The sequence below is a fragment of the Leopardus geoffroyi genome, chromosome E3, assembly GCF_018350155.1.
Source record: "Leopardus geoffroyi isolate Oge1 chromosome E3, O.geoffroyi_Oge1_pat1.0, whole genome shotgun sequence".
NCBI classification, from domain to species: Eukaryota; Metazoa; Chordata; class Mammalia; order Carnivora; family Felidae; genus Leopardus; species Leopardus geoffroyi.
The window spans coordinates 10,423,236-10,449,066 of record NC_059340.1 but is presented as its reverse complement, the minus strand read 5'-3'; the positions used below and the strand labels follow the sequence as shown (position 1 = coordinate 10,449,066).

At 46.4% G+C, this 25,831-nt stretch overlaps 1 protein-coding gene and 1 long non-coding RNA gene across 3 annotated transcripts; one reads left to right on the top strand and one right to left on the bottom strand.

Annotated features, from left to right (window-relative positions):
* Positions 1 to 1,705: 1,705 nt before the first annotated feature.
* EIF4H (eukaryotic translation initiation factor 4H) lies at positions 1,706 to 25,793 on the bottom strand. 2 transcript variants are annotated; one of them, XM_045460114.1, is made up of 7 exons: positions 25,539 to 25,707; positions 10,531 to 10,718; positions 8,796 to 8,860; positions 8,614 to 8,710; positions 8,222 to 8,281; positions 4,015 to 4,152; positions 1,706 to 3,724 (listed from the first exon to the last, which is right to left on the bottom strand). In XM_045460114.1, exons 1-7 carry the CDS (start codon positions 25,595 to 25,597, stop codon positions 3,585 to 3,587), a joined length of 747 nt encoding a protein of 248 aa, XP_045316070.1. In that variant the 5' UTR covers positions 25,598 to 25,707; the 3' UTR covers positions 1,706 to 3,584. The 2 variants fall into 2 exon arrangements, with proteins under 2 accessions (XP_045316070.1, XP_045316071.1); XM_045460115.1 differs by lacking the exon at positions 8,222 to 8,281 and having other exon boundaries at positions 25,539 to 25,793.
* LOC123588825 lies at positions 7,385 to 16,508 on the top strand. The gene is made up of 3 exons (XR_006708025.1): positions 7,385 to 7,483; positions 7,767 to 7,774; positions 16,498 to 16,508. It is a non-coding gene; the product is annotated as an uncharacterized LOC123588825 (long non-coding RNA).
* Positions 25,794 to 25,831: the final 38 nt, after the last annotated feature.

Here is a 25,831-nt window from a genome sequence, read left to right as displayed (position 1 = left end):
GACAAAATGGGCTCTGAGAAAAGAACATTCTTAGAAAATCTGAGCCCCTTATTAAAAGGGCCCAACCTGGCACTCCGTTAAATTTTGTTTCTCTGAAGGCAGTTCAAGAATAAGTAGGGGGGGAAAATGCAGAGAGAGAAACCAGGCATCAACTGTCTGTCTACACTAAACCTATTTCCAGAACATTCATAGTTGGTATAAACTTTTATTTAGGTGCTTACTTGGGGAAAGATGTGCCTTCCTCTCTTAATTCAGTTACTGAGAGGAGACAGATACTAAAACGTTTTCGGTAATACTTAGTATTACACGAATACTACAGGCCAAGGAATAGATGCCTGTCAAGAGAAACGCCCACAAAGTCACAGTGACATCTCGAGGGAAGCAGGGAGAAAGCTCCAGGGAAACCTCTGGAGACCCAGATGACCCCCTTCAAGGGTCTGAGCGCTCCACAGGCCTTTTGAAGATGGGATCCAAGGGACCTTTGGAAAGAAGCTTCATCGAGGGCGCCTGGGTGGCTCAGTAAAGCATCTGATCTCACTTCAGGTCACGATCTCGTGGTTCGTAAACTCAAGCCCCAAGTCGGGTGAGCCCCATTCCTCTCTCTCCCTCTCTCTCTGCTCCTTGCTCACTTGCACCCTTCTCTCTCTCTCTCTCTCAAACAACAACACTACAAGAAGCCTTATCGAGTGGGGTTTCAGGCCGGGCCACCAGTCCAACTCCACGTGGGGCAGAGAGCGTCCAGTCGCAGGGACCTTACCCCTTAAAGAAAACACAGGCAAGTGCCACGTCCTCTCCTCCAGTCTTGGCCGGGGAGCAGTCCAAGTGACAGCCACGCGTCCAGGAACCAGAACAGTGTCCACCCGCCCTGCCCTCCCCCTGAAGGTTAATAAGCTGCAGTCAAGGCTCACCTCACAGTAAGCAAATTCTGCACGTGCCCGGCCCTCCTCCACCCTCCCTGCTGGCCAGGTCTCCCTACCCCCCGCTCGACACAGGGCCCAGCTCTGTGCTGCGTCCCTTGGGTCACAAAACCACACAGCAGCGGCTCCCAAAAATACAGGATCTGCTTGCCACGAAGTAGCACCCGCCACGGCCACAAAGAGCATCTAGAACTTCTGCTAAAAATAAGCAGTTATTATTTTTTTTAATGTTTATTCAGAGATAGAGCGAGCACGTGCACGCGCACATGTGGGGGAGGGGGAGAGAGAGGGAAACGCAGGATCTGAAGCGGGCTTCATGCAGACAGCAGAGAGCCTGATGCGCGACTCGAACTCACAAACCACAAGACCATGACCTGAGCTGAAGTCAGACGCTTAACCGACGGAGCTACCCAGGTGCCCCCCAAATCAGCAGTTATTAAAAGCATGCACACATTGTGCAAACACCTGATTTCTTCCGTTTTCAGGAAGAAAGTCCCTTTACCCAATCAAAAACTAAGGCCACACTGCATGCAAGGCCTCTGTTCAGAAAATTGCCATTTTTAGGAAATGAGAGGAAGGGGGGGGGTAGGAAAACCTGGGCGTCCTATTTCTAATCATCACTAGCTTTTAAGCTGCTTTCGCTAACCCTGTAACTTCCAAGAGCAAGATGCTTCTCTCCTGTGGTCGCAGTACATTCTACCGGATTCGGACACCGCTTCCCCAATTTAATAAGGGCGTGAACTTCTCGTTAAGAGCAGCTAGAAAGAAGTCAAAAATAAAGGCGAGCATTAAATATTACGTAAGGTTTTCTTTTATTTAAAAGATCATTCACAAAATACCATATCCATAGATTTACTTTCTGTCATATAGCTGAATGTGTTAAGTGTTTGGAATTCCATCCTTACATTTAAAAGTCAACTGGGATTGATTGCCCAGAAGTTTAGATGAATTTGTTTTGTTCTTAATCTTTTCCACATTGAAGATGTAAGTAGGTCATCTGAAAGCATCAGGTTTGATTACAACCACATAATGCATGTCTTTCTTAAGTTAAGTATTGGTGTTACACAAATGGTTCTTATTTCGGAAGCAGAGGCGGCAGGTGAAGGAAGGAAAGGAGAGAGAGTTCTGTAGTTGCTGAGACCCCGGGACCGAGACCCAGTGAGAGAAGCCAAGGACGCCAGCTAGTGACGACCTCTCACCTCCCCCCCCCCCCACCCCCTAACGGCAGGTCTCTTCCCTGGGCTCTAGCTGCTGGCGGCCCCCAAACTGCTCCCAACGGGACGGTCCGGGACTCGCTGCTGAAAAACCCAGGTTGCTCACACACACGGGCGTTTAGCTCAGAAGCTACGGCCCAGCCCCCCTGGCTCTGGGTACGTGCCAAACACAGCTTGTGGGGATAGGCAACTGTGCCCCAAAGAGGAGACCTGGGGACTTACAGCCACCTACCAGCTCTCTGAAGGCTCTTGACAGCCCTGCAGAGTAAAACCCTCAATTCATCAAGTCAAACAGTAAAGTGCCAGATTTTAGGCCCATTTTCATTATAAAAGTCAGGGAGGGCGGGAAGCGCAGTATCTCACTGCTACTTACGCGAGGAGCAGACACAGGTAAACACAAGGGAGAGACAGGGACACACACACGACGGGGTCTGAGGAGAGTCCGCGTCCGCACGGGGAGCACGGCCCAGGCGCGGCTCGGCCACCACTGCCCGTCGGTCCCCCCGGAGCGCCCTGCCCGGACGGGAGACCGGACGGAGGCTCGGCGCACCCAGCCGCCCACGGGAGCCTCCACCTCCGCCGGGGAGGAGGGGACGAGCTTGCACGACGTGCTGACCCAGCCATCCTAGCGTGCGCGCAGAGGTGCGCTCGGCCCCCGGCCCGTCCGCTGAGCTGCTCACCGACTCACGCTACCACCCTCTTCTCTTAGATTCCACCTTTGAAAGGAGAGCCTCCGGCTCGAATGATCCATTCGGGGAGGGAGTGACAGAGACAGGGCTGCTTATAAATAGGGACAGGGAGGAATCTGCAAGGATCAACAGATATTTTATCCTTGTTTTGAAAACAAGGTGCCTCAAATTCTGTTGACCACAGCTGAATAAAAAGAAGATGCTACCCAATTTGTGACTTCTTTCTTTTGTTTTGTTTTGTTTTGTCTTGTCTTTTTCCTTCCCTTGGAAGCCACAGCAATACAGAACTCCACATGCAGGTCAGAAGAGAAGCACTGAGAAAAATGAAAGGACCAACCGGGTCTGGCCAGAGTGTCCAAAGTAAAACGAGAAAGCAGGGGGAGAAAAATGGAGCAGCACCTCCATCCTAAGAACGCCCACGGGTGGCTGCCTCTGTCCCTCGAGAGAGACTCAAGTACTGGAAGGAAACAAGGAGCAAGAAGGAAAAAGGACAGAAGGAAAATGGGGGAAGGACTGGCAGAGAAAGAAAGAAAAAAAAAAAAAGCACAAAACAGGCACTAGATAGGTTCAGCAAAGCCAAGAATGTACTAAAAACCACTTGTTAACTGCTGACATGCACTCACAAGCTCTGTGTTTCCGCTGTAAGAAAGGAGGACAAAGGTCAGGCGCAGGAATGGTGACTGCAGGACCGCTGGTCCAGGGGGCTAGCCAGGCTGTGGTCTTGCTGTGACTCCCCCACACCCCATTCCCTCCCAACCGCGAGCTCATTCTTGCTCCTTGTTAACGACTTCCTCTCTGGGCCTGGCTCCCCCGAAGATGGCAGAGTTGGGATTGGCTACTTGATTGAGGGGCGTGGCAACTGTTCGAGGCTTCAGCTGGAGCCGTGGCCTCTGTGCTCTTTCCTCTGCGGGAGAGAAACCAACGTGGTTTATGAGAAAAGGACCCCACATTCCCCGCCCGGGTGGAACGATCCGACTGAGGCCAGCCCCTACAGGCCAGCCCATTTTCTAACCATCAGGCCAGCCCTGAAGACCCATCCCATCCCCAGACGCTCTAACAAAGGCCAACTTGCTACTGAAGACTTAAGGGGCGGGCCACAGAAGCCACCGTCCGTGGCACGAGAAGGCGTGTGTGTGGGGGGAACAGCCAGCGCACCAGGGCAAGACAACCTCCACCCACAAAGCATCACCGTACCTTCTGTTGGTTCTCTGAAGTCCATATTGGACCCTCGAAGGGGAGGGCCATCTCTGAACCGACTCCCCATTGGGGGGCCTGTTCGCCGGTCACCTGGGCGACTCCCTCCCCTGCCTCCTAAGAAGTCATCCCTGAAGCCTGGAGGAGGAAGAGGACACCGGATTACTTTTTAAGCTACCGTCTCAAAGCTGACTGTGCAGCTGGCGTGGACTGCTCAATTTGAATTCTTTAGTTTGTCCAACATCGGAAGGTTTTGCAAAAGAGCGCATGGGGTCCAAATGAGAATGTGCTGGGTAATCTCAATGCTAACAGACGTTACACTTCTTACGAAAGAAAAATAAAGCGAGCTGTTTAAACCTCAGCTTGCAGGAAAAGTGGCGGAAACCCCACCCCCTACATAAGACTATAAAATAAGGCTCGCGACAAACAAAAATCCTCAAAGCCCATCTTATTCTGTCTTCTAATATAAAGCCTCTGATTATTAAAAAGATAAACCTGAAATGTGAAAGTTACAATTTAGAATGCGACACCCAAGAAAAGCCCAGACACGAAGACAGAATAAAAATACGAGGCCACCTCTGGGTGACGCGCCCCACTTGTCTTGTCTCTGTTGTGTGGCGGGTGTGCAGCACTCTAAAAGCTCGGCACCCGTGTGGTCAACAAGGCAGTTACCCGGCACGGCTCACCCCCTTCGCAGAGCGGGGCTCGCAGAGGAGCGGAGCACCTCGCCCCCAACCTGCGCCACCTCCGGGGGCTGCGAGGGGGAGGAGAGGTTTCCTCCCCATCCCTGCGGGTATCTGCTGGAACCGTCAGCAAAGTAACTGTCACGACAACGGTCAGGAGTGTTCCGACTCTCATCTGTCTGTAGAGAAGACGGTTTTCTCCACAGGCTTTGAGAACCCTAAGTTTTCTTCAGTTCTGTATTTCATGGAAGGACTTTCATCTAGAGGGGGTTTAAGCTGACTAGCCTTTTAACAGTATCGCCTACTGAAGGGAGAGTGAGCTTCCGGTAAAAATTTAAGAAATAATATTGTAATTAAACAAACCAGTCCGCCCCTCAGCCCCCCAAGGGGGGGCTCAGTCCCTCAGCCCCCAAAGGTGACCACTTTTACTCAAAGGACGGTGCCACTGCTCAAAGCTCTGGAGGAACATCTATCTTCAAGAAGGATCCTGAGCCTGAGGAATATTCTATATATGGTCCATCCGCATCATCCGTAGATTTCGTATCTGCCCGTTTGTCGACTCACTAGCCTTTGTATGTAACCCTGAAATTAAATCTTTTGGCCCTCTGCTCTTCCAGACATGCACAGAACAGTGGAAATCTGAGTCGCCCGACATGCGTGGCTCTCGGCTGAGGTCCAACAAAGCAACACTCTGCCTTCTTGTTTCAGCTTAGACCGTAAACAAGTGTCTTTTCAAACTATTCGGTGCCAGGTTTTTGCTCTTTTGGGCTTTTCTTTGGCATTTTCACTGTTTAAAGTGGCCCTGCACATAGAGCTGAAGAGTCGTCTAGCATTCCTAAGTGCAAGAAGGCAGTCCCGTGCCTCACGGGAGAAAACACGTTAGATAAGCTCCATTGGAGCAGAGTTCTGGTGCTGCTGGCCAGGAGCTCCTTGTTAAACAAATCAACAGTATAGGTGACATTACGGGTCTTTCAACAGAAATACACGCAACAAGGTACGTACTGATCACTCGACAAAATATTGGGACCAGAAGCTCACAGGAATCAGACCCCGTCGTTTCCCCTGGGAACAATGGTTCGGTATCTGCTCATCTGGGGTTCTCAGTGATTCTAAACTTAACTCCCCTGAATATGAAGACTCAACTGTTTGCAAGGGTGGTATTTTTCTGTTCTTTAAGGGTGGCCAAGGAATTTGAAAAGCGATCAAGTTATCTGAAACCCAGCTCAGAAACTGAGTTGGACAGTACCAATTTTAACCAAACAAGTAATGAAAACAATCCCCCCCCAAAGATTCAGACCAATAGGAGCACTGATTTGGGGAAAACATATTGGGATGTATACAGTCAGGTAGAAGGTTCTTTATAGAATCTTTTAAACCAGAGCTTATGCTGTTTATTCAACAAGCTTAACTGAGATTCAAACATCTGACTGACATTTCCCCCAATCAACTGTGAAGCGGACCTTTCCATGGGAGTACAAAAGCTACTCCCCTAGGAGAATAAATTTTGCGACCAGTGTGTAGCAGAAATCAGCTCACACCCGCACTGACAAGGCAGGTAAGCACGACTGCTACTTCGTCCGGATGCACCCAAGTAGGACAGAAGGGAAAAAACCCAAAACAACAGAAACAGCACGCATCCACAGCCAGTGACCACCTCATTTCAAAATCTCTTACGACAGGGGCGCCTGGGTGGCGCAGTCGGTTGGGCGTCCGACTTCAGCCAGGTCACGATCTCACGGTCCGTGAGTTTGAGCCCCGCGTCGGGCTCTGGGCTGATGGCTCAGAGCCTGGAGCCTGTTTCCGATTGTGTGTCTCCCTCTCTCTCTGCCCCTCCCCTGTTCATGCTCTGTCTCTGTCCCAAAAATAAATAAACGTTGAAAAAAAAAATTTAAAAAACAACAACAACAACAAAAAAAAACCAAAATCTCTTATGACAGGAGCAGGCGAAGATTACGAGGGAAACGCAAGGTCTGACATTACCAGGTATCTTTTAATGAAGTTTGATGACAGATTTTTAGGAGGCACACCGTTCATAAGAACCTTCCAAGTTCTTTTTTTTGTTTTTTTGTTTTTTTTTTTTACTTTAACGTACTTGGCTACCTCTGGGGGTGGGACTCTGCTTTCTTCTATTTTTTGGTATTGCTCGAATCTTTTTACAACAGTGTTATGTCATTTAAAAAACAGCATCACTTTGAAGAGCAAAAAAGATCTACGTTCACAAATAACGGACACAAGCATCACTCCACCATGCGGGCACTTCTGGATTCAGACACCTCCAGACCCTGCAGTTTATGCTGACCCTGGTGGGTGGCGAGGGAGTTTCTCTGGCTGTGTTCTCTGCTTCAGAGAGTAAAAGTCCCAGCGAGGGCAACAGTTCCTTAGGTACCTGCCACAATTCCAGAGCCTACACACTCAAGTGCTATTCCTACACTCCCAGTGAATTCAAAACCGGCCGGTCCCAGGCCACCACTCATCAGGCCACTAACGGCTGCACTCAGATTGACTTTGAGAAGACATTTGCTGCGTGTTTCAATCAGAGACTAGCTTATACATAAAATTACAGGTTTACTGGATCATACTGTACTTTTATGAATAAGCTCATTTCTGATTGGCTACAGGATTTTTAGGATTAAGTAATTCAACAGACATAAGCGGTCACCTGTTTAGCCAAAGTAGCACTGGAAATGCACTCGTAAAAATTTTGGTCTTCAACAGCTTGTGCCAGTTCTTCCCATACTTACCAAACACTATATGCCGAATTTTGTTTGATGGGGGAGGGTGACAGGGTGGTTGGGTGGGGCACTGATGTTATCCTGTCATACAGTGGAGAGTGCAGAGTTCATAGAAAACAGACTACTTTCTCATTTTTTACCTGTTACAACTGACGTTTTGATCACATATACAATGTATTTTTGTTAAAAAAACAAAAAGAAAGTAAAGAGATGATCAACCCTTCAAAGCAGAGGCCCGACATGCAAACCGACCTCTTAAGGGGAGACAAGGAGGCACCTGGTGGTCTGCCTTGGTAAGTTAAGAAAAGGAACAGAGCAGATCGTGTCCACCAAGAAGAGATAGGAGTTCCACGCCCTTCAAAAAAACAAACTGGTCACCACGACTTTAACCATGGAAGAAGGAGCCACCAAGAACCACGGTTACGAGGCTTTCTGTAAGCTTCCAAAACCCCCCCACCCCCACTTTCTAGAAGTAACAGTGCTTCTATTTATGCAGAGCAGCCAAGGGGATTCCTTAGACAAAGGCCAGATGGGAACTACAGGCTGAGGCATCGTAACAAAAGGAGGTGGGTCGGTCTAACTCGCCCACAGTGTGGAACCTCTCAAGTCCTACCCCGAACATTTAGGTTCTAACAGAGGCTTACTGCATGCCTGGGCATCTTTCAGGAAAGTTTCACTTGCGGAATGAACTAAAGGAGTAGTCCGGCCAGGTGGGGCTACGTCCAGAATAAACGTACAACAGCAGCAAGGCCATTGAAAAAGGTTAAGTGGTGATACTTTAAATACTGATACCGGAATTGAAGTCATCCCGGGAATCCCATCCACCTCTAGATTCTCGAGAGCCACCCATTCCTGAGGACACACAAAAAAGATAAAGGTGAGGTCGTACCATTACCCTGCTGCACACACATGGCAAAATTCTTTGGGAAGAATCACTCATGTGATGAGAAGTTCAAAAGAATTGTAGGGGTTTTTGTTGCCAATAGGAAAAAAACAAAAAACAAAAAAACAAAACAAAAACAAAACCCAGGCTTGTGGAAGCACCATCCATTCTAAGATTTTTCCACGTTTTTAAAAGCTCACAAAAGCCTATCAGACCGGCAAGATAATTCTAGTAGCCTTCAACAGTTGTAACCAGTGGGCATACAGTAAGTGTTATGTTCAGTTTTAGAAGAACCAATCACCTCTGTCATCTGGTCCACCTTTCCTGAAGCCAAAGCCACCTTTATCTTGTTTTCTGCCTTCTGCAATGTCCACACGAAGCGACCGATCACCCAACAGCTGACAAGGGGAAAACAGTGTTTAGGTATAGGCAAGAAAAACATCTCAGCTGCTGACACGACACAGAAAAACTGAGGATACTTACTGCACCATCATATGTCAAGGCTTCCTTAAGGGAATCCACCTCATCAAATTCTACATAGCAGAAACCTGTAAGAGAAACAAATCCCAATTTCCTCAGGGAATTCTGGGCTAAGACACGGTGGGATCCCCGTCTCTCCCATTTCCCCACTTTTGTTGCATCTAAGTGACAGCAGCCTAGCAGAGCCTAAAAGAGAGATTTTACTTTTCGGTAAACAAAATACTTGACTCGTATTCCTCCCTCTCAATTATACTCTACCAGAAAGTGCCAACCAGGCATTGAAATGGCAGCTGTTTTTATAATGCTTTCTTTTTAGAAGTTTTAACCATGACATTAGAACCTTTCCTGGGCCACTGAAGAGCTGACTTCTGAATGACTTTAGCTTCTCCCTCAACCTCCAACAGTTTCCACGCCCCTTCCTCCTCGCAGCCTGGAGACTCAGTCTGCACTCGGCACACCCCTTAACCCGCTTTGCTCACACTGCACCCTGTACTACACCACACCCTCCCACCGCACCCCGAGTGTCCCCGTCCCGTGTGATTACACCTCACCTTCAAGGCCCACCAGACTACAAATGCTCTGAAGGCTTGGGTCCAAACTCTTCCTGTTCACCATTTCCCCACCAACTACTTGCAACAAGAAGGTACCACTTGGCTGGAGGAGTCCCCCTGCCGGCCCCCCTAAATGGATTCACAATGGTCTAGAGTACTTGTGGAAACCACCGCCCATGCTCAAAGAGGCCACAAGAGCCCGGTCACCCATCTCACACCTCAGAGCTGCTCAAACGGAGGATGACCCTCCGTCTGATGTAGAAACTAAAACCTGCTGCTACTGACTCAGCCTGAAGGCTGGCCTCGACCACCCGTTCCTCCCCTCCCCCAGAAGCCCGAATTCCTAGCACATCTAGGAGGCACACTGGGTGGGCCTGACTTTCACAAGGTGAACAGGTACATTTACTTCTGTTGTTAGAGCACTCGTTATTAACAAGGCTTCCCGTTCTAAAGCCAAGAACACTTCCAAAACGGTAAAAGCGCCACCTATACACAGAACTGCTTGGATGAGCGAAACCTCTGCTTCTCGCACAGCTAGTACTTCTCCTTGGATGTTCTTCTGGATAAATAACGTAAACCGCATGCCCTTGTACCTCGCGCCATGCCCTAAACAGAGAGCACGTTTCCCTTCAGGGACTCCGGAGAGCTAGATGATGATGCTCACGTGACTCTTCCTGCTTACTGCTTCCCGGCTCACGTGCTTTGAAGAGACTAATCTACAGACATGAACTTTACCCAAAATGTGAGCCCTCTCCCAGACACGCTCCCAAATCACAAAGATACAGTGATGATATTTGTGAGGTTCTCTTCTGAATTCTGTACAAATACTTAGATCACAGGAAAACGACAAAGAAGAAAGCCACGCGTCGGTGAAGGGGAAATGCACCGGCAAGTCCTCTGTTCTGTCTGTTCATCTCTCTCCCGGGGAACTCCTTTACTGGCAGACAGGACTGCCAGTCAGGCCAACAGCACATTTACTCGGGCATATATTGCACATTTCTACAAATAAGATCACGTGTAACACATTTTTCCCCCAAGTAGAACCGAAAGCCTCATGGGTTAAAGGGCTATGCGGATTTCAGCTACTTGGATAAACACTTCCACAATTAAAGCCCTCTGGCTCCCCACCATTTTGGTTCAGACCCTCCCTCTACGAGAATATACAGTACGGACTCCCCCAAACTCACCTTTAAATTTGTCTGTGTCTTTGTCTCTGACTAGCCGTACACTCCGTATGCTGAGATCCTTGAAGATAGCGTCTATGTCGCCCTGAACTGTATTAAAAGGTAGGTTTCCTACATATGCTGTGTAGGGGGGCTCTGTGGGCAGCTCCTTCTGGCTACGGGAACCATGGCCACCAGCACTGCCGCGGGACCTGGAGGGGAAACAGACAGGATTCAAGTCTATTTGTCCCAGGGCGGGGACAAGGGTAATGTCTTCCGCTCAGCCATACCAGTCATGTGAATGACTCCACTTGATTGTACAACAGCATCTTGAAATTATCGAGAGTATCCCAAAATATCACTTATGGAAAGGGTACCTATCGTTTGGTGACAGAAACGTCCACAGAAACACAGAACGTACGTAAACAGACATTTCCCTGGAAAATCACATCCGAATAGAACATATCCCTCCTTGCACGACCGGTTATTTCCTACTTAGACTCAGTATCTGCAAAATGCTCATGTCCTAAAACCTTAGCAAACACCCTCCCTCACACCTGGCAGCTAACACACAGAGATGGACCATCCAGACTTATCACACTGTGTTCACAGGAAGATTTCCAAAGCTGCTTCAAGTTTAACCCATTCGTAACACACCTGCTCCCTGCTGCTGTCAGATTATGGCTAACACAAGCTGGGGAAGGGCAGAGAGAAAGGTGGACAGAGGATCCGAAGCAGGCTCTGCGATGGCAGCAAGAACTCAGGAACCATGAGATCATGACCGGAGCCAAAGACAAACGCTCAAGCAACGAGACACCCCAGGTGCCCCTTAAAACTCCTCTCTTAAAGGAGTTGCCTCAAAACACAGATCTGCTCAAAGCCATCCTTTTCGCAGGGGAGGCATCAATACGAGTCATGGAAAGTAACTTGGTTTTTGCTAGGGATAACATGAAAGAAATCCGCAATCTTTCTTGAGATAAGTATCATCCTTTATGACATTTTCTTAGCAGAAGAACGAAATCACGATGTAATTCTTAGATGGCTAGAATTAAGCTTAGTAACTCAAAATTCTGCTACTTCCCAATAGGAAATTTACATTTTGTTTTCAAGTGAACTGCATCCCACCTGCTCTCACTCCCCCCACCCCACCAAGGTGAGTAAATGACTTGTTTTTGCGCTTCAATACCCTTCACAACGCCACTGTTTTTTGTTTTGTTTTTTTTTTTAAGTTTATTTATTTTTGAGAGAGAGAGAGAGAAAGAGAGCGAGCAAGAAAGAGGAAACGAACCAGGGAGGGGCAGAGGATCCAACGGAGGCTCTACGCTAACAGCAGAGAGCCCGATGTGAGGCTTGAACTCATGAACCCCAAGATCATGACCTGAGCTGAAGTCAGATGCTTAACCGACTGAGCCACCCAGGTGCCCCTACAATACCACTGTTCTTATCTCAATAACCCGAAGCCCTAAAATACTTTCAACAAGATACTCTGAGACTGAATACCGACTATATAAGATACAATAGATGCAAACTTTTGAAAAACTATCAAAGCACACGATGAATTACAATTAATAACTTGAAAATCATCTGTTACTAAACATCAAGTGGAAACAGTCCCTTGCCCTCAAGCAGCTCAAGGTGAGTGGCACGTGTAAGACACAAACAACTACATTGGCACACACTGCCTGCGTGTTTGTGTGTATATGTACGTATATACAGAAGGTGAAAAGCCACAATGATTTTTTAAAACCCTAATGTGAAGGTGAGAATGGAGAGCTGGTAAAGGCAGCAGGTGTATGTCTGATGACTCGGGAAAATGGAGGAAGGAAGGCTTGCTCAAAGGACACATGGAACATTTACAGAGCTTATGCAGGGCCCAGAAGGTGGAGTCAGGGCTCTGAGTTCAGGCAGCCAGGTGAGCCTGGATAAGGACCGAGGGAAGGAGGGTAGGCAGTGTTAATCAGACGGCAGGGGCGCGAAGAAGAAAGCCGCAGGATAAGAAGCGGTTTCTGGCTTTGGGGAGGATGGCAGAACCCTGTTTCAAGCAAGCAGTGTTTTAAGCGCCAGACATGTGGCAACAACCGACCCAGCCCATTAACCTGCGTATTTCACCAGAGCCTCACAAAACTGCCGGCGGCTTACTGTTCCAGATTTTCCCAAGAATCACCAGTCACCCTGCATACTACCCTATGTGACATAGTTCTATGGGACTTCGGCATGTCTTACAGGACAGGGCAGCCGGACTGCCTGTAATTTGCCTTCTAATTTATGGTCTCCGACGGTTACAAAGCGAGAAGAGTGGAAGTCTCCAGTGTGCCAGCAACTTGAGACCAGGGCGAGGGGACAAACCCCAGAGTGTGCATATGCATGTAATAAAAGGATACATCGAGTCAGCAACCCACCGAACAAAAAAAAAACCCAAATGTCGGCAAATTCTGAGCGAAAACTCCCATGATACCTTTTGACAGTAACTGAAGTTTACAAGAGACTATTGTCTAAAGCTGTGTTACTCAAAAGCACTTTCTAAAACAGGTTAAAAACAACACAGGCAGAGAAGACTCATCTGACACCTTTCTCAGCTTGGTGTAGAACCTCTTCCAAATGACCTCGTCTCTCTCAGTTTCCTCGTCTGTGACTTCACAAGTGTCTCAAAGCTTTCTTTTACAAAGTTTAAAACCGACCATAAAACAACTCATAAATCCTGATTGCTTTATAAAAGTTTAGTAACAATCCAAAGCATTACGGGAAGACTACGCACGCTCCAGGCTACACTGCTGTGCAGAAGCGAGTGGACAGGCTGCTGTGGATACAGAACAGATGAGCCAAAGAGCAGGCTGCCCACCCCGCCCCCCCCCCGCCGCCGTTCAGAACAGACACCTGAAGGTCCCCCAGGCTGTACTGCACCCCCTCCACTCAGCATCAACCTTCCAGCTCACAACTGCTTCTGCTATCCCTTAGGGACAGTCCACTGCTTTTTAAAATAACATATTCAAGTTTTAAAGTTTGAGACAGAGTGAGAGCAGGGGAGAGGCGGAGAGAATCACAAGCAGGGTCCACACTGCCAGTGCAGAGCCTGATGTGGGGGCTTGAACTCACAAACCATGAGATCATGACCTGAGCCAAAATCTAGAGTCAGATACTTAACCAACTGAACCACCCAGGCGCCCTAACATATGCAAGTCTCAAAGTAATAAATTACAACCTCGGTAACTTAGGAAATCCAAATTTCAACTCCAAGCATGAACAAAATCCTTTACAGAAAAATCACTTTTCTTTACTCAAATCATGTCTATGAGGTACAGAGGGCACAAACCTAAGACCCAGTCCCTGCCCTCAAGGAGCCGATAATCCAACTGACAGGGTCCCAGCATCTGGAAAGGAGAAATCAAAGACTGCAGGCAATCTGGGAGACAGCCACAGGGAGCAGGGTCCGCAGGGGTGAACAACAGGAACCGGGACCCTTGCGTTCCCACAGCACACAGGGAAACGCTGACCTAACAAGCTGGTTTGCCGTGAAGAAGCCTGTGGGAGGCAAGGAGCCTGGAGGGAGGGTTGACTGTAAGAAACAAGATAAGACAAGAGAGTATTAGGGCCGGGATCAGCTCCAAGAAGTAGGTTCAAGAGAAAAGTGCTCCAGGCTTACTTTCCAAGTATAAGGGATAAGAAAAAAGGAGGGATGCACGCTAAGCTCTTTTCTAGGAAACGGTTTTATAAAGACTTCCAGAGGCCACCAGAAGCCACACCATAATTTAATCACTGTTGCTGTTACTCTTGAAAAATCAAGAGGGAAGCCAAGATACCCAAGTACAGAGTATTAACCTCTCTGGGGTATTTGCAACATTACATGTTCTCCTATTAAGTCTAGGTTAGGGACACAGTATCCTTAGGGCTGATCAACAACTCTGGTCTTTTAGGTCTCTCACATTCCACCCAGAAATACATACTAGCATATATTAACAATTACACTGTTTCACACATGACACCATGCTGGATCCTGTATAAATATCCCCAAAAAGATCGCCTTTGTAAGATTAAAATACAAGTAAACAACAAAGTCCACTGAACATGCTTTAAAAAAAAAAAAAAAAAAAAGAGTCATGGTTATGATGTGCAACCCATTTGGTTTCTAGAAAATAACCAAAAAAAGGTTGAGCTCTCAAAAGCCAGGCCCTCATTTCAGTTTTATCTTACCTACTACTAACATCTTACATGACCAAAATACACTAATTAAAATCACTGAACCAGTATCGATACTTTACTAAAGCTCAGTTTATTCAGATTTCCTTAGTTTTTACCTCAGGTCCTTTTTCTGTTCCAGGAGCCCATCCGGCGCCCTATTACATTTTAGTTGTAATTGAGGTTTTTAAAAACTAGCCCCAGACAACTTGGATTAAAAGCATTTCATTTCCGGGGCGCCTGGGTGGTGCAGTCGGTTAAGCGTCCGACTTCAGCCAGGTCACGATCTCGCGGTCCGTGAGTTCGAGCCCCGCGTCAGGCTCTGGGCTGATGGCTCAGAGCCTGGAGCCTGTTTCCGATTCTGTGTCTCTCTCTCTGCCCTTCCCCCGTTCATGCTCTGTCTCTCTCTGTCCCCCAAAAATAAATAAATAAATAAACGTTGAAAAAAAAAAAAAAAAAAAAAAAAAAGCATTTCATTTCCAAGTAGATCTCCCTCTCCTAAATGTATGCATTCTCCAAGGCCTTCAATCAGCATTCACAATTAAACCCCTTCATCTTGATAACTGGCATTACTGAAGGATGGGCAAGAGAGCCTGTGGACGTTTCTGATCAACCCTGGGATCAATGATGAACTCTTCAATGAACCCTTTCTCAAAGAGCTCTTTTCTGCTGTGAATGGTTATCTTCATAATTCAATCCCATCTGCAGGATTAAAAAACCCTTGCAGGGAAATGCAAAGTAGTTCTAAGGCAGGAATTCTGTCTCCAGAACTATTACGGTCTCTGGTACTCAGCAGAGGTGGAAGGAATGAAGACACAGGCCTAGCAACGCCTCCAGGATCACAAATAACTTCTTCCACTAACATGAATATTCTTTCTTTAAAAAATTTACTTATTTATTTTGAGAGAGGGAGGGGTGGGGTGGGGGAGACAGGTCAGTGGGGAGGGGGCAGAGAAAGATGAAGAGAGAGGGAGTCCCAGGCGGGCTCTGTGTTGCCAGTATGGAGTCCTACTCAGGCAGGGCTCGAACTCATCAACTGTGAGATCATGACCTGAACTGAAATCAAATCAAGAGTCGCTTAACTGAGCCACGCTTAACTGAGCCACCCGGGCGCCCCTGGGTATTCTTATTTGGGAAAAAAAATTAAAATATAAAGAGAGGATTACATGTATTTAGATGACATCTCTAATTAGGTACTTAAATGTTTTTCAAAAAAAATTTTGGCTACGACCAACAGCAAGAGAAACATCTTTACACCGCGACTAAAAATGTGCACACATATATACCTGCCTGCATAGTAGCTAAACGAATAACAAAAAGCTTCTCAACAGTACAAACTCACAGTATAACATACACTATTCTCTATTTCATCTTTAAAAATGCTTGTCAGGACCTCTAAGTTGATCTCATCATCTACCAACAGGAAAGAACAGGCAGTCTGAAAGCCTTGTTCCAGAACAGGGAGCACAAGGGGGACTTCTGGTTTACAGTCTTTCTGAAAATGCTTCTTACTAGGAAAAAGGCATTTATCCCAATGTACTAAATTTTGGACTCCCACACATTAATGAAAGCAAATAAACGGATTATTAATATAGTAGCTTCATATGGTGCAAAACATTATTCAATCCAAAGTTCCAGATTTTTCAGAGGAAATAAAATAAAAATCTCAAGCTGTTTATCGGTCCTCAGAGAATACTGCCACAAAAAACATCTGTCTTGAAGCTATGATGTAAACCATTTCTATGGATTAGTTTTGAACTTTATAGGCCAAGAGTTCTTTTTCCTATTTATTTTATTTTTTTATTTTAGAGGAGAGAGAGAGCACGCGTGCAGGGCAGAGGGAGACAGAATCCCAAACCCTGGGACCGTGACTTGAGCTGAAAATCAAGATTAGGATGCTCGGGGCGCCGGGGTGGCTCAGTCTGTTGGGCGTCTGACTTGGTTTCTGCTCAGGTTGTGATCTTACCGCTCGTGGGTTTGAGCTCCACGTGCAGGTTCACGCTGACAGCGCAGAGCCCGCTTGGGATTCTCTCTCTGTCCCTGCACGGCTCACATGTTCTCTCTCTCAAAACGAATAAACTTAAAAAAAAAAAAGAGTAAGACGCTCAACCTACTGCCGCCACCCAGGTGGCCCAGGAGAGCTTTTTCTAATTTAGGGTGATTATCTGAGATTTGACATTCTACATACTATCAGCTCCAATTCATTTTATTATTTTTTTAACTTTTTTCTTAACATTTATTTATTTTTGAGAGACAGAGCAAGACAGAGCACAAGTGGTGGAGGGGCAGAGAGAGGGAGACACAGAATCCAAAGCAGGCTCCAGGCTCCGAGCTGTCAGCACAGAGCCGGATGCGGGGCTCGAACTCACAAACCGCGAGATGGTGACCTGAGCCCAAGTCGGACGCTTAGCCAACTGAGCCATCCAGGTGCCCCAGATCCACTTCACTTTAAAGAAAACTTCACATTTTCATGTGATGTTCAATTTTATGATCTACAAATAGCTTATGTTTCAGTTAGAGAACAATAAAATGCCAGATAGACCACCAGATAAAAGCTAGAATTCAAAGGCATACAAAACTAACAGTTCTTCTCCATTTACTATCTGAAAAACCATGAATATCACACTAACACCACATATTAATTATACCTTAATAAAATTAAAAATACTTGAAAAATCATAAAAATCTGTTACTTGTACTAAAAGATATGTACTAAAATGCATACCTATTAACATTTATTAATAAGTGTTTCTGCTAATACCAAATTTATTTTAACCTCTAGTTGCCCTACACGTGATAGTTACAAGAATTAGGCAAAGGGGGGGGGAGGGAGAGGGAGAGAGAGAGAGAGAGAGAGAGAGAGAGAGAGAGAGACAGAGAGAGGGAATGTTAAGCAGGCTCTATACTCAGCACGGAGCCCACTGTAGGGCTCAATACTGGGACCATGACCTGAGCTGAAATCAAGAGCTGGGACACTCAATCGAGCACCCAGGTGCCCCATCAGGAGATTTAGTGGGCACAATGACCAAATGCCATGGGCAAACTTTGGTCCTTATTCAAACAAATCAGTTGTACATCAAAATTTACGAGCTAATTAGAGAAATCAAAATACTTATTGGGGGAGGGGGGGCGCCTGGGTGGCTCAGTGGGTTGAGCATCAGACTTCAGCTCAGGTCATGATCTCAGTTCATGAGTTCGAGCCCCGCGTCTCCGTGCTGGGCTCCGTGCTGACAGCTCAGAACCCCCACCTCCTCCCCCCCCCCAATTGGATTCTGTGTCTCCCTCTCTCTCTGCCCCTCCCTGGTTCACACTCTGTCTCTCTCTGTCTCTCAAAGTAAATAAACATTTAAAAAAAAAAAAAAACTTCCTGGGAAGTTTCAGATGTGGTAGTATCATGGCTATATTTTTAAAAGTCTGTGCCTTTGAAACTCATACTGAAGTACTTCTAGATGAAACGAGACATCTAAGATGTGCTTTAAAATAATCCAGGCGGGGCGCCTGGGTGGCTCAGTCGGCTCAGGTCATGATCTCACAGTTCCTGAGTTCGAGCCCCGTGTCGGGCTCTGTGCTGACAGCTCAAAGCCTGGAGCCTGCTTCAGATTCTGTGTCTCCCCCTCTCTCTCAAAAACAAAAAACAAAAGACAAACAAACAAACAAACAAACAAACAAAACTTTCTTAAAAAAGGTAAATAAAATAAAATAATCCAAAAGCTTGTGAGGAAAGTGAAGGGAGGAGGTACAGATGAAATAAAAGGTGTCACTTTATTTTTTATTTATTTTTTTTTTTAATTTTTTTTTTGAACGTTTATTTATTTTTGGGACAGAGAGAGACAGAGCATGAACGGCGGAGGGGCAGAGAGAGAGGGAGACACAGAATCGGAAAGAGGCTCCAGGCTCTGAGCCATCAGCCCAGAGCCCGACGCGGGCTCGAACTCACGGACCGCGAGATCGTGACCTGGCTGAAGTCGGACACTTAACCGACTGCGCCACCCAGGCGCCCCAAAAGGTGTCACTTTAAAGAGTGGGTAACAGGTACACGAGGTGGATTAGTATTGAATTCTACTTTTATTTGTACTTTAGATTCTTTGTAATCAAATCTCTTGCAGATTCAAATAGGCCAACTATATGAAGTAATCTTTGAGACAACTGCACAAAACCGAACACGAACTGGGTAACAGAAAAACTGGTTAAAAAGAAACCCCTAATCAGTTAGCAACATGCATGTACTCAAGTTTTAAAAGTATTTTCAGACAGAGAGACAGGAAGGCTGACTGGCTTTAAAATATTCCATCCCAGGATGCCTGGATGGCTCAGTAGGTTGAATGTCTGACTCCTGATCTTGGCTCAGGTCATGATCCCCCCCCGTTGTGGATCGAGTCTGTGTAGGGCTCCGTGCTGGCTGTGGAGCCTGCTTAAGATATTCTCTCTGCCCACCTCCCACTCTGCCCCTCTCCCCCAATCGCATCACGCTCTCTCCCAAAAAAATAAAAAAATTCTATCCCCTCCCCACAATGGGGGAGACTGATGAAAACAGGAACAGCAAAAAGGTTTATAAAGCTAAATGAATGGAAATGAAGAGTTGCTCAATGGGCAGTTTCTGAGTATCACTGTGAACACCAGTGCCACTTAGAAATGATCAAAGTGGTAAATTTTATGGATACATTTTACCACACACACACACACACACACACACCCTGAAAAAAATGAAACCAGGGAATGGTTACATGGGTTTGATACACTGGTTTCCACTTCTGTTCACATGTGAAAGTGTTCAGGTTTATTTTTCTAAGTTTATTCATTTTGAGAGAGACAGAGCCCAGGGGTGGGCACGGGGGATGTGGGCAGAGAGGGAGAATCCCAAGCAGGCTCTGTGCCATTAGCACAGAGCCCAACGTGGGGCTCAAAGTCCTGAAACCGTGCAGGACAGAAATCAAGACCGCGACACTCAACCAACTGAGCCACCCAGGCACCCCTGAAAAAGTTTAGACTGGTGTTTAAGTGTTACATAAAATGAGCAACTGGTAAATTCTGGCCTAATTTAAACCACAGTGACCTTCCTCCATGAACAGAAAATTAAGCTCAAGGAGCAATCCTTTAATATTCTCGGTGGCCTCTGTAAACACTAACATGTACTTCCTGTGGTCCTAACTGTGCCTTCCAGGACCACACCCTTCATTTAACAGTCCCCCAGCGCCTTACTAGCTGCTACTTGAGACCTGCACTGATCTTGCAACTGACCCCACAGTAAATCAAGGCTGGGGCACCAAACTACACTATTACTCATGCTTCATCATGGGAGTATTTGCAGAGAAAGGAGCCTATGAGCTTCAAAACACAATGTCCCTGATAAAGCAGTAAAAGTGATTAATTTTACTAAATCTTGACCCACTTTTTAATATCCTATGTTTTGAAACGGGGCAAAGCATTTTTGCGGCTTATAGAAACGTGATGGTTTTCTCCAGGAAAAGCATTCATGCAAGTTTACAAGCTGAGCTAGCTACGCTTTTCATGGAACACCATTTTTACCTGAAGAATTATCAAACTATGACTATTCGTTTTCTTGAAAATGAAGTGAGCCTGTCCTTTAAGGAAAACGAACAGTATCTGTTGCCAGTGATAAAATGCGGGCTTTTCAAGCAAAAAATAAAGTTTTAGAAAACTCGTATTCATCAACATAAGTTTGAAAGTCTCACAATCTCTGAAATTTTTCTCATAAAATCAACTGTGGCATAAATAAACATCATTTGGTACTGTATAATAAAATGTACTAACACTGGGAAGATCTGCATAACTCAATGAACTGATCTTTTCCAGATAACCAATGCCTCATGTTACAAGATCATGAGCAGGTAAAAAAATCCCTTTGAAATATAAAATGATCAATGGACTTTAAAGAATAGTATGAAAAGTTTACTAGATGAAGTTTCAGATTCCACATTGCAACTAACTTTTGCAGAAACTACCACTTGTCCAGTTTTGGGATAGGAGCAGAAAAACAAATACCCACAATTATCTGAAAAGGCTATTAAAATATTACTTTTTCCAGCTGCTTACCTGTGTAAGGCTGGAGTTTCTTCATGTATGTCAACCAAAGCATCCTATCTCAAGAGTGAATACAGAGGTAGGTATGTAGGAGAAACCAATTATCTTCTATTAAACCAAACACTCGAAGGGCTCCAAAAACGCAACTGATTAATTACAGAAGAATAGTGTGCAGAACAGGGGAGATGATAGTCTCCATCTACCCTACACTGAATACAAGACTTAACTGGAGGTGCCACGTTTTCAACGTAGTATCTTTTCAACGTAGTATCAACATACTGGAGCACATCCAGAGGGCCCCATCAAGAACACTTTTTTTTAAGTTTATTTATTTATATATATAGAGAGAGAGAGAGCACGTGCACAGGGCAAAGAGACAGAGACAGAGAGAGAGAGAGAGAGAGAGAGAGAATGAGAATCCCAAGCAGGCTCTGACCGTCTGCAAAGAGCCTGATGCCAGGCTCAAACTCACTAACCACAAGATCTTGACCTGAGCTAAAATCAACAGTCAGACCCTCAACGGACTGAGCCACCCAGGCACCCCCCCACCCCAATTTTAGAAATCACAACATGGGGAAAATGTCAAAGAACCAAGGACATTCAATTAAAAAAGACAATGTACGTATTACAGCTTAAGTTCTATCAAAATCAAGCAATTACACTTATTTCGTGTGCAGGTCTAACCAGATGTACATCTGAAAGGCAGGGGCATGGCATGCTGTCCTGTCCAACCCTCTCTTCTACTTCTAGGGGAAGCTGGAAACTGGAAGATGGGAGTCTAATCTAGGACTGATACTGCCCCAACACTGTGTTTACATGTTTCAAGTTTCTGGAAGACTACTTGACTTAGTGGAACATCCTCCCAGAACACTAAAGGTTAACTTCAAATAGAAATATACATTTTAACAATAGACCAAGTCAGTCTTTAGAAATCTCAGAAGCATTTGCAATAAATATTTCAAATATAAATTTTGTAACAAACCAATAATCTACAAGAAAAAATTAGTTACCACTCATTTACAATATAGCACTCTTCATAAAATGCTTTATGCCTATAGAATAGATCTCTCTTGGCTTTAGAAATAGAGCCAGGAAAGTAAAAACTCACTCGTTAATTCAATAGAACTTTTCCCACTCTTACTGATGCAAGGGAAATATGATTAAGTGTACCAGACACTGTGCTGCTTGCTTTGGACAGCTCACTTAATATTCCCAATAAATAGCTCTACAGAGGAGTTTTTATCTTGCATGGGGGAAACTGAGGCTCAGAGAGCTAAAGAACTTGTTCCAGAGCACACAGCTAATACATGGCTCAAGGCTCAGATGACCCTTAAGCCCTGTCTGCCTGATTCCAAAGCTAGGGCTTTTCCTCAAACTGTGTTAGAGACTGTTGGTGAAACCAAGTCAAGCATCTGTGGTAACGATTTTCACAGAAGATAATGATTTGGAATCCAGCATTTGGGAGGCTGGGGAGTGGAGAGGAGGATGATAACCCCAGGCCACCTGGCATTTGGTAGGCAAACAGGATTTTAAGATAAACTTTTTTAATACTTCTACGGATCCTACCATGACCAGTGCAAATAGCTACCATTGTTTATACCCTGCTTTCTTTCCTCTTATTAGTCTTAAAACATGCTTAGAGGGGCACCTGGTTGGCTCCCTGTCCAAATGACATCTATTGATTTCAGCTCGGTTTGTGAACCCAGGGTAGTGGGAACAAGCCCCTGGGTCGGGTCAGGCTCCATGCGTGGAATCTGGTTTGGATTCTCGGATTCTCTCTCTCTCTCTCTCTCTCCTTCTGTCCCCCTCCCCGCTGCTTGCACACTCTCTCTTAAAAAAAAAAAAAAAAAATTAGAATTCCAGTCCCCCCTAACTGGAACTTGATAAAGAATACTTAGTGGAATTTAAGAAACAAAACAGATGAACATAGGGGAGGGGAAGGAAAAATAAGATAAAGACAGAGAGGAAGGCAAACCATAAGAGACTCTTAAATGCAGAGAACAAACTGAGGGTTGCTGGAGGGGTGCTGGGGGGGGGGGGCGGGGGATGGGTTAACTGGGTGATGGACACCAAAGAGGGCTCTTGTTGGGATGAGCACTGGGTGTTGTATGTAAGGGATGAATCACTAAATTCTACTCCTGAAACCGTAATTATACTATATGTTAACTAACTTGGATTTAAATAATAATTTAAAAATAGAGAAATAAAAATCTAGATTAAAAAAAAAGAAGAATACTTAAAGGTGTAGTTTTAGTAGGTACCATTTTCAGCAATCTCGATTCTTGCTACCTCCAAGTTCCAATCTAATTCCCAGAATTGATGGTTTTAGGCTGGAGCGCGCAAAAGCATGTTATAGTTAGAAATGTAAAAGCCTATTGCTCTCCACTTTATTGCCAATGGCCAATAAAATTAAAACCCAGGAAAGAAAATTTGGCAACCTACAGAACAAAATACACTCGAGATCTAGTACAATCAACTCTTGGTAATTTGGAATTGTGATTTGCTTTGCTTTTGGGGGCAACAATGCAGTTCCCAGGCTCTGTCACTGGCCGCCGGGGACATTCTCAATGGGTTGAGAAAATAACCGCTTAACACCGCTTCCTGACAACAGCACTGGATATTACATACAACACAGAAGACAATTACAGGGAATGTATAATTATTAAAACCAAGCTTTTAGGTTATGGCTGCATTTCACACCTGCTATTCCTTTCACCTGTGACCCAAGTGGTTTACGGTTGAGACCTCTTACTCGCTAAGGTGCTTTAGACCAAAGGGAAGGGTCCCTTGGTACAAAAGCACCAAACAAAGCAATGCAAAACTGGCTTTCCCGGAGTGACAATCTTCTACGATGCCTAAGCACTGTACGTGAACATAAGCAAACAGCACTGAGACATCGGTATGAAACATGGTTCAAGTAACAGTACAAATTATCACGGAAGGTTACCCACGAGCCTCTACCATCTTGCTGAATTTCTGAGGAACCAGAAACTGGTTAACTCCAGAGCTGATGAAATTAAAGTAACATTGACTCTGGAATAGGAAAGCTTTGGCCCAGACCTCACTGCTACATGTCTGGTCCTTTGTAAAGTTTCTGGACTCACTCCGGACCCTGTCTAAACGAGCACACAAATTCATCAATGCGTTTTTAGGACTGCTTTTAGGAACTGAGTGGCATTTCCCATGTACTTAAATGCGACATCCACTAAAAGTCTGACTCAAACACCTCAAGTCACCAGAGCAGCTAGCAAATCTGTCGAAAGACTGGGGGGGGGGGGGGTGCAAAAAAAACCCCACAAAAAAACCCCCACAATAACCAAACACCAAATCCCAGATTCAGGATAATATGACTAACTTATTGTAGTCCCGAACCAACTAAAACTCCTTGGATCTGCCTTAAATCAAACCACTCTGCGTAAGAGTTTTCCTGGGCACTTTTAATGTTTCTTGAAACTAAAGAAAAAAAAATCCCAGTTATTAAATTTCAAGATGACTTTAAAAGCAAATTTGATGTCTACGAACCTACCCCAAAGGCAACAGTTTCACATGTCATGCAACATCTATTTCTTTTTTATTAGCAAATAAAATATTCTTTGAAAGAACAGGTGGTTCCACCTTCCCCAACTTCCATATTCTAGTGTCATGAGTAATATTAGGTACACTCCCTAACCAAAACAAGCCTTTGTTTGAGCCAGTCCCAAACCAAGGTATTAAAAGATCATTCTTCACCAAACAAAGATACTTTTGGGATTGAAACCCAGGAGACTGGACAGCTCAGTAGGTACTATTGTGGTGTTATCCTGGGAAAGTAATCCTTTCTGTAAAAGTACACAAAGGCCAAGTGTGTCCTTGACAAATAGCAAGATGTTTATAGTCTGTCTTCTAAATTCTGCATGAGGGAACAAAAAAAAAAAAAAAAAAAAAAGAAAGAAAAAAAGAAAAAATCCAGCGCGGATTCCCGAAATTAAATACGCTAAGTTTCTTATTCACTAGTGAAGTATTTCTCTTTCAAAGCGGGTGTCTCAATTGTCTGGTCTGTAAGCGACCAGAGTCAGAACGAGGCTAACTGCGATTCCTTCTCCAGGTCAGAAGGAGAAACTAGGGAGAAATAAAATTTTCTGCCAGCAAGCACGTAGCACCTGCCAATAAGACACTGACCCAGGACACAGAAAAATTAAAAATGCTATTATGTATTTTCTTTTGCTTGGTCTCCCCCTCCACCGGCGTGAATCGAACCACTCCCGGGCTCTAGCCGCCAAATCCTTGCCTCATACATAAGGGAAGGGAATCACCCCTCTCGCCCTCCCGACCTTACCCAGTCGGCTGGCCTCCTGGCGAAGCGGGCCAGAGCGTCTGCAGCGCAAGCAGAGAACAGGAGGCCGGGACCTGGACAGAGACCCGAGCGGGGCAGGCTACGGCCCCCACCCCGCGCTGCAGCAGAGCCCCGCGCTGGCCCTGCCGTACTGGGGGATGGGGCTGGAAGCGGGAGCTCGTCCTCCAAGGCACTCAGTGCCGCTGCGGCCTGGCCTTGCGGCCAAGGCATTGGAAAGACGACACGTCGGCAGCGGCGGCGGGAGACACGGGGACGAATCTGCGCCGCGAGCAAGACGTGGGGGAAACTAACTGCCGCCGCCCCCCTCCCCGAGCGCGCCATTTCTAGGCCCCGGCCCTCCAGGCTCCTCTCCCAGGCCTCCGCGGGCCGAGCCGGGCCCCCTACCGCCCGCCGCCCCGGGTGAGCGCGGGAAGGCCGCCGCCCCGGGGCCCCTGACTCCGCCCGCCCCCCGCGCCCGGCGGGGGCCCGCGCCCGCCAGCCTCACCCTCTGCCGCCGCCAAAGCTGCTGTAGGCCCGATCGTCGTAGGTATCGAAGTCCGCCATTTGCCGTCTCCGCTCCGAGAGGAACCAGGGTGAGCGAGGAAGGACCCCGCAATATAACTCCCCCCGCCCCGCCGCCGGGGCTGTCCGCCGCGCCGCCTGATCGCAAATCGCACGCACGCACGCGCGCGCGCGCGCACGTACGCCGCGCCGCGCCCGGCCTGGGCCGACGGGCCGCTCCTGGCCCGGCGCGCTCTGCGGCCCACGTGGTGCGGCGGCGCGTTGGCTGGGCGCCCG

What these genes read in the sequence shown, in the direction of transcription:
- EIF4H (XM_045460114.1), bottom strand. Translation starts at nt 25,597, where the DNA reads ATGGCGGACTTCGATACCTACGACGATCGGGCCTACAGCAGCTTTGGC. An exon ending in CCGGGATGACTTCAATTCCG is followed by an intron (nt 4,153 to 8,221) that starts GTATCAGTATTT and finishes TTCCTCCTCCAG; the next exon opens with GCTTCAGGGATGACTTCTTA. An exon ending in CTTCAGAGAACCAACAGAAG is followed by an intron (nt 3,725 to 4,014) that starts GTACGGTGATGC and finishes TCTCTCCCGCAG; the next exon opens with AGGAAAGAGCACAGAGGCCA.